This window comes from Oculina patagonica, chromosome 14 (genome assembly GCF_052425735.1).
Source record: "Oculina patagonica isolate OP01 chromosome 14, crgOcupat, whole genome shotgun sequence".
NCBI classification, from domain to species: Eukaryota; Metazoa; Cnidaria; class Anthozoa; order Scleractinia; family Oculinidae; genus Oculina; species Oculina patagonica.
The window spans coordinates 10,958,491-10,966,543 of NC_135771.1; the positions used below are offsets into that span (position 1 = coordinate 10,958,491).

At 38.3% G+C, this 8,053-nt stretch overlaps 2 protein-coding genes across 2 annotated transcripts; one reads left to right on the forward strand and one right to left on the reverse strand.

The window, feature by feature from the left end:
• The first annotated feature begins 598 nt into the window (after positions 1 to 598).
• Positions 599 to 1,779, forward strand: LOC144637657 (uncharacterized). Its single transcript, XM_078496718.1, has one exon. The coding sequence runs from the start codon at positions 727 to 729 to the stop codon at positions 1,396 to 1,398; it is 672 nt and encodes a 223-aa protein (XP_078352844.1). The 5' UTR covers positions 599 to 726; the 3' UTR covers positions 1,399 to 1,779.
• Positions 1,704 to 8,010, reverse strand: LOC144637652 (F-box only protein 4-like). The gene is made up of 7 exons (XM_078496712.1): positions 7,511 to 8,010; positions 6,672 to 6,883; positions 5,937 to 6,169; positions 5,531 to 5,603; positions 4,210 to 4,418; positions 2,561 to 2,727; positions 1,704 to 2,090 (listed from the first exon to the last, which is right to left on the reverse strand). Exons 1-7 carry the CDS (start codon positions 7,751 to 7,753, stop codon positions 2,016 to 2,018), a joined length of 1,212 nt encoding a protein of 403 aa, XP_078352838.1. The 5' UTR covers positions 7,754 to 8,010; the 3' UTR covers positions 1,704 to 2,015.
• Positions 8,011 to 8,053: the final 43 nt, after the last annotated feature.

Below are 8,053 nucleotides of genomic sequence, written 5' to 3' on the forward strand. Positions count from 1 at the left end.
TCAAATAGCGTTTTGTGATGCTTTTGTCAGCCGGCCTCAAACACAGACCTCTCAACCTCAAAACACCGAAAATATGCAGACTGGTGTGAAAAAATCTGGAGATTGATCGACCGGCAAACAAAATCAAGTAAACACAGGTTCTGATTAAGAGAAATTGTTTTTTTTCCTGCTGGTGTGGACCTGAACAACAAAAAATGCGAGAGACTGGTATTGATGACCTTATTTGGAACAGGTGTTCTAAATCTATATATGGTCATGGACTGTGTTTCCAGCGAGCAAACAGATGAAGAACTGAACTTTAGACCACAGTTAGTAGACTATGTTTAGACCAGCTTAACTGTGTATTTGCACAGAATTGGCGCAAGAAACTCACCTAATCAAGCCAAAAATAAAGGTTTGAAATGAATTTATCGAGAGATTGGCAAGATTTCCGCACAGCCCCCCACATTAATTATGCATACAATATTCTGACTGATTCGTTCTTTTCATGTTTGCTGTTAATGTATAGTGATAGTATGAAATAGTTGCATACATAATTAATGTAGGGGGCTGTGCTGAAATCTTCCCGAGAGATTTGTCTGTCTCGTCGTGAGACCATGAGATTGACCTGAAAACCGTGAGTCTACTCTCACGACAAAATCGTGAGACTTGTTCGCCATTTTGAAATTCAGTAAAGAAGTAGGCCAGGCCGCATAGCCTAGTAGCCTCGTTCCAATGTGATTCAACATGGGGGCAGAACCGAAGACTTCTGACCAAAAGTTGTATAGAATTTTAGCGTTTGGAGACAGCCTTACTAAAGGAAGAATTGATCTAAATCAAGCCTTAGGCAGACCTTACATCATTCATCTTTCGAAGTTACTGCGGGAAAATCATCCTAATGCTTCGTTCGAGGTGGACAATAAAGGGATTTATGGTGAGTTAGTTTGTGGTCAAATGACAGAAAGATTGCCAAAGGTTTTGAAGGAATATGGACCGTACGATTTAGTGATTATTCTTGGAGGAACCAATGACATTATTGAAGCTAAGAAGGGTTTAGAAGAAACCCTTTTCGAAGGAATCAAAAGGTTACATGGTGACGTCACAGGTCAAGGTGCAAAGTGCATTGCTCTCACGATGCCCGAAACCGATGTATACTTTAAAGATTTTGGGAAAAAAGGTTTGTCCTGGGTCAAAGAAGAAGGTGAAAACATTCGTTTGATAGTGAACGACAAATTAAGGAGATCCGTGAAGGAATGTGGCGACAATGTTATTCTGTGTGATTTGGCAAAGAAGTTTCCTCAGCAGGGCTTAAGTGACGAGGATTTGGAGAAATTTTGGAGTGACGGGTTGCATTTCACAGAGGAAGGCTACAATAAAATGGCAGAAATAATCTATGAGGATATGAAACACCTTCTGTAGAAACATAATGCACCTATCAATGTTTAGCCGCTGGGGGAGGGGGGGGGGAGGCTGGGCATAGGCAGGAGATATGACAGCAATTGAATACCATAGTGGGGACGTTTGACCGTTTTAATGGACTTTCTTACGGCATTTTATTGAAGTTTGGTGACTCTTTTGAACATCCACAAATGCCCAGGGGTTGGGCATTTGAAAAGAAAGTCTCAGCTAAGTTCAAATGCATGGCCTATGCCCCCCCCCCCCCCCCCCCAGTGGCTTAACATTGATAGGTGCATAAAAGAAAAGAATTGTTCTTAACTTCAAAATTATTTTATTTACATTTTAATACATTATATAATGTACAATTTTATTGTAAAATATACACTCCTTTCATTAACATCATTGTAATAGTCAGTATCATTGTCGTCATTATCTTTGTTCTTGCGCCTGTAGGTGCATAAGGCTGCTTAGACTTAATTTGTCCAAGTCTGTAATTCATTTCTTCTTTTTCGCATCCCGACTTTATCGCTTATGTTCTGCAGTAGGTCCTTTCTGCGCAGGCACACTCCAATAGTGTGGATTAGGGTCTTAAGAATATTATTTACTATTGTATGGTCCCTGTGTAATATGCAGAGCTTTCAACTTGATGAATTGAGCAACCATTTAATACCAGACAGAACTCCATCCAGGTTTTCAACACAAGCTGCATTGACCTAAAAAGTGATAACAAGCTCTGTTACAATTAGGCCAAAGGTAAAATTAAATATGTCATGTGTATAGTATCTGTCTTATATCATACCTATGGGATCTACATGTGACCTGCATTTTTTTGAAATTTTTTTTTTTGTTGGGCAAAAAAACTCATACTGTCTCACTTTACTCGGCTCTACCAAAAAAGGTGAGGGAGTGGGGAAGGGGTGTCAGAGCCTTGGAGTGAAGGGGGTAGGAATTCTATAGGAGCTTGAAAAGGAGGACAGACAGTTGGATTCCCAAAGTGGCAGTAGCTAGAAGAAATAGGAAATTGTTTTAGTTTTTAGTTTCTACGACCTAGGATGGTACCAGATATATGAAAAATCAATTCTTCCCTAGCCTACAAGCATAACCTCTTGCTGTCCAGATTAGCAAGATTTCAGAACCTGAAAATGAATTATCCATTGGCAAGCAACTGAAACAAGACACCTACCTGCCATGGTCTGTTAAGTCTTCTAAGCTGCAGAAGCTCTACGACAGTTGCACAGGACAATGAAGTTGTGGTGGCTGTTGAAACACAAGACAGCACTAGAAGAGGGGCTTTGGCTTGCGTCCAATTCTCATTCATCATGGCAGCCAGTTCTGTGTCTCCAACGTTCACTGTGTGAAGAGGGTTAGAAATATATTTGGTAAGAATAGGGATCATGTTGGTTCAGGTAAAATCAATGTTTGACTGAGGGAAAAGAAACTACCATATTTATTCAATTAAGCGCCCATGCAACCTTGAATAAGCGCCCACCCTGAAGTTAGGAAAAGTTAATAAGCGCCCAGCCTCAAATAAGTGCCCACCCCAGGGCTCAAAATAATTTTTGGATACTGACCGGTCATGTTGACCGGCCAAATCAATTTTTGCTCGGTCATGTCTCGTTTTTGACCGGTCAAAATATTGAGTATTTTCTTTGAAGCAATAGCCTATTCTGCCAAAAATTTCGCCTCATAAGCTAAAGCACTTGTTGTTAAAGAGTATCAATAAGGCTTAAATGTTTTGATCGCTAAACGTGTCATTTTATTATGTTCGCTTTTTGAATTTCCATTTCTTCTGCGTTCTACTCTACATAAAACAAAATGCTCAGTAGCCGTAATGTTATGTTACTCTGCAAGTTTTACATTATTTAACGACTTACGAGTGGAGGCGATCTTGGTTGTAAGCACTTTACTGGTCTTTACTACCGAACACTAAAATAATAGTATTAATAGCAGACGTTGATTGATGCCATGTTCATTGTTGTCTGTTTAGCGTATTTACAGACGTGGATGTTTCCTGTTTTTATTTAAGCAAACCACTAACAAATCCGCGTGACCGTCTTATCTGTATTCTACAAATTTGTGACTGCAAGAGCTTGCTGCTATGATATGAAATGATTTTACTGTAAAATTTCAAGAAAAACTGCGAATACATTTTTTTTGTGTTATTTATTTGAAAGCCGTGTACGTGACCGGTCAAAATGACCGCCCAACCAAAATTTTGTCCGGACAAATCGTCATTTTGGCCGGACATTGTCCTTTGACCGGCCGTTATTTTGAGCCCTGCCACCCCCCACCCTACAAAAAAAGTGAAGTGCGCAAGAGGAGTTTTGAAATTGACTAAGTACTACTAAGAGACTTCCCCAAAGACCAAGTTTTCTTAGTATTTTACAGAAACTTTCAATGATCAGTGAGTTAAAGTTCTGCTTTGGTACATCTTCATGTTTTTGTATTATTTATTGTTTTGTTACAAAATAAACTTACTTCGATTCCCGTCCGGGACTCAGAATTTTTCTTTGTCCCATGCTCATGTCATTGTTGGAAAATTCATTTTCATTCAATAAACATACTATTTGCTGAAAATGGTGAAAATTTAATAAGCGCCCAGCCTTGAATAAGTGCCCACTCTCAAATGCAAGGTCCAAAAAATTAATAAACGCCCAGGGCGCTTAATCAAACAAATATGGTACTTATGCGAGTTTTGGTATGAGTTATCAGGAGGTTTGGGAATTATGGGCTCAAGAAATCAGAATTTCACTGTACTTGCAAGGCATTTTTTTCTGACAGGTTGACTATTCATTGACTATTGTTTTTTTTTGTCTCACATGCCATTCTTACCCCTTTTAGAGTCTGCTGAAGAATCCACAACATAGATAAACGCATCAATAGTTTTGCATAGTTCCTTGACTGGATGGCTTAAATCAGTGTCACTTTGTTGAGACTTGTTGTCATCCTCATTATCATCATCATTATGTGCACCTTCTGTGGGGGCCAACAGTTTGCTGAATCTTTGTTTGCCAAGCTGTGCGTTAGCTTCTCTCTCTTTTCTGAAATGGATTTATTGAATGTTTAGTGTTTGGAAATTATCAAGAGAGTGCATGTACACCACTTAATGTTACCGTAATGATTCGATTTAGCGCCCGGGGCGCTTATTTACTTTTGGCACCTCAAGGGAGGGCGCTTATTCGAGTCAGGGCGCTTATTCAGGACAGGGCGCTTATTTAATGTTTTTGAGAAACAACCAAATGTTCAAAACAAAATTTTAATAAATACTAAAATAACTGACAATAACATTAACTGTTACAGTAACAAATTGTTGAAAGTTCAGTTACTGTTAAAGAATTGTTCATTTTAGCAGTAAACATATACATGTACGGTACGGTGAATGTTCATGAGTTTATCTAGTCGACGTCGACGACTTCAGTAGGGGCAGTTATCCGCAATAGGGGGCGCTTATTAGAATAGGGGCGCTCATAAGAATAGGGGCGCTTATTAGAACGGGGCGCTTATTGGAATAGGGGCGCTTATTGACAAAAACACATTCGAAGGGGGGCACTTATTCGGAAGGGGGCGCTCATTGGAAGGAGGGCGCTAAATCGAATCATTATGGTATGTGATCCAATCACTTACAGCTTGCCAAAATCTGGTTACATGAATGGCATGGTCGAATGTGAGAAACAATGACTGAGCTTCTTTTTGAGCAAAGAAGTTCTCCTAACAAGTACTGTATGAAGTGTGTGGAGACCAGAAAGGAGAATTTGTATGTTAATATTGGGGTGGGGGCCTGGGGGAAGTAAGGTAAGAGGTTTAGGTTTTGCAGTGCTACTAATGAGCAGTTCCAAGAAATATTCGCACCCACCCAGAAGAAGCTCATAACCAAAGAAGCTCATTGGAAATTCCAAGGAGGGGGAGGAACATTCTAAAAGCCAGAGTTAAAAAGGGGCTGAACTGGAATTTCCAGAGGGGTAGGGTGGGGAGGAGGGTTAAAACCAAAAAACCTTCCATGAGAGGTTACTATTTTTCAAGAAATTATAGCACAGTGTACTTTTATCACTAATATCAAACAAGGTGTTAAGAAGAGAAGTTAGAAGCATAATTTACAATTGATAACGATGATGATGATGATCTTTATTATAATTTATTAAATATGAGGACTTACTTGTTTGATGCATAGAGTGTAATCAGGTTTAGTTCCATGTTATCAAACTTCAAGCAAACTCCAGAACCAATACCTATACACAAAACAACATTGTATTATTAAAGTTTGTCTTAAAGTATCTTCTATGTATAATATTCTAAGGGCTGATTTAAATGCTGGGTACAGCTTTGCCACGTGCAACAAGTCGGTGGCATGAATTTTTTCATGTAAATTAAACTTACAACTTGCACATGATTGTTGCATAATTGAAATGAAAAATTGTTGCAGAACTTTGAAACATTTTAAAACCCTACTATACAATTGCATCATCAGTCAATGCTGTATGATCAAAGTTGCATACTACACAAGATGCATATGGCAAAGCTGTCTAAATCAGAATTACAACAAAAGAAAGATCACTACATACCATCGAATTGTCCAGGGAACATGCCAGTCACTTCAAATGGTGATGTTGAGTCCCAGAGTAGTTGATGCACAAGACCTTTTGTATCAGATTCTAAACCAGGACCAAACATGACCAAGCGGGGTGACTTTCTCTTGAAAAATGACGACAGATTCTGCAAGTTATAGAAGACAATCGACTTGAAAGAATCCCTGGTCCTTCTTAAAGATCTACATTCTGGACAGCATCTTAAGTATCTGTAGAAAAAGACATAAAAAATAAAGTCAACTTTGTTAAATGAGCGTAAGACTAAGAAGCCTCTGCAACTGTCAAACCTGTGGTTTTTGGGTCAAAGATTGTGGATTGGAAATTGGAAATCAGTTGGTTTTGGGGGGGAATGAAAACCAGAAAACCTAGATAAAAAACCCTTATCATTGCAAGGCAATGCATTTTGCAAAGATCTAGATAACAAAACTACATAAATTACACTTTCAAAGAAGTGGTTTGAAATAATACAAGGATGATTGGTTGCAACAGATTGAAACAAATTGATCGCACTCCTTATGTCAAATTATCATAGAAATGCATTGCTTCCATTGTACGAAAACATAAGAGGTTAAAGTTAACCCGAGATCAGTTTCAAAAGAATGGGGCTAGCTGAAAACTAAACTAAGGGAGGGGCAGGGGGGGGGGGGGGATACAAACTCTGAAGTCTTAAATATTCTTTAATGTTTTATCTGATCCTCTTTGATGACTCACATTTGTTTCAAAGTTAAATCAGATCGTGCCTCCATGTAAGTTGATGGACATGACTGATATCCCATAGTCCTCCACTTGTGCATGTTGCGCTGCATCAAGTTCATCCATAATACCTTATCCTCACTGAGCATGCTCCAGTAATGGCATGTTAACGCAGCAGTGCAAACTGATCTTGCATCCAAGTATGAGAATATTTTAAGTTGCAAGTTAACCTGTTTAAATGATACTACATGTAAATGATCCACTACTGCAATCCCCTTTATATATAAATCCCAGTTAGGGAAAGAAAAACTGAATTTACATATATTTAAATTATTTATACTTTTACACATTTTTTCTATTTTTACCTTAAACCTAGCTATATAAAAGCTGTTTTGGAATTTTTATTTGGATGATATCTCCAATTTTACTGACTTTACTTTGGCAATTTTGATTTATTTATGGTGGTGTTTTAGTAATACTGATCGCATGAATTTAGAATATAAATTTTAAATGTAGGGTTTTATTCAAGAATGGTAAAAATAAAAGGAATATTTGAGGGAAACTTGACTATACATAATTGTTAGCTGCTGTAAGATGAAAATTCTTTGGAGTTCTATCACTGTTTCCTGGGTAGCTATTTGTGTTAATTTTCAGCTAATAGGTTCCGCACACATTGTAAATGACACTACAGCATCAAAAATTTTTCTGATTAAACCAAGGCGAATCATCTTTTTAGCTATAAAAGTGCATGATAATTCTCTGCATAGCTCGATCTATAGAGCGACAAACTTCTCATCTTACTGATCGTACTCGTGTTTAAATAATTATTTCATTTGTGTTTTGCAAAAATAACATACCGGTAGCTCTTGGAAACCAAGTTCTGAAGTTGATGGTTCCCTGACAATTACTCTTTTCCCAACATCAGCCCTTGCCTTCGAAGGTTGTACAGTTATTTCTTGCATTTCTCGCTCCATTATTGTAGTTTGGTAAAGCTTGAGTAAATACTTGACTGGATATGTTGCTGCTTCGAAAAAACTCTCGGACTCCGTATTTAAACCGGAAATCAAATTCTGTGCCGACTCGTCGAATGTGACTCGCATGATTCTTTCAGTTCTGTGTTCGCTTCGAACTTTTTTTCCTGCAGTGGTTTTCACTAAGCTGTGAGCGTGGATGGAGGCGTTTTGGTGGCTGACGCTGAAATTAAAGAGTTTTATTTTGTTTTGCAAAGTTTCAGCTGCTCACAGGCCAACGCAAATTTTATCGACGTGGCAGTTTACATCAACTTCCGGTCGTCACGCAAACACGTAATTTCTATTTTTAGCTGCGACTGGAAATATTATGTAACTCCACTTGACGTCTACTACACCTATCTTTAGACTGCTTCAGTGTCATTTTTAGGA

Excerpts from the sequence above, each read along its gene's own strand:
- LOC144637657 (XM_078496718.1), top strand. The coding sequence starts at position 727 with ATGGGGGCAGAACCGAAGACTTCTGACCAAAAGTTGTATAGAATTTTA.
- LOC144637652 (XM_078496712.1), bottom strand. The coding sequence starts at position 7,753 with ATGCGAGTCACATTCGACGAGTCGGCACAGAATTTGATTTCCGGTTTA. Across the intron at positions 5,604-5,936 it reads GTTCCCTGGACAATTCGATG|GTATTGGTTCTGGAGTTTGC; the intron begins GTATGTAGTGAT and ends TTTTGTGTATAG. Across the intron at positions 4,419-5,530 it reads ACACTCTATGCATCAAACAA|AAAAGAGAGAGAAGCTAACG; the intron begins GTAAGTCCTCAT and ends AATCCATTTCAG.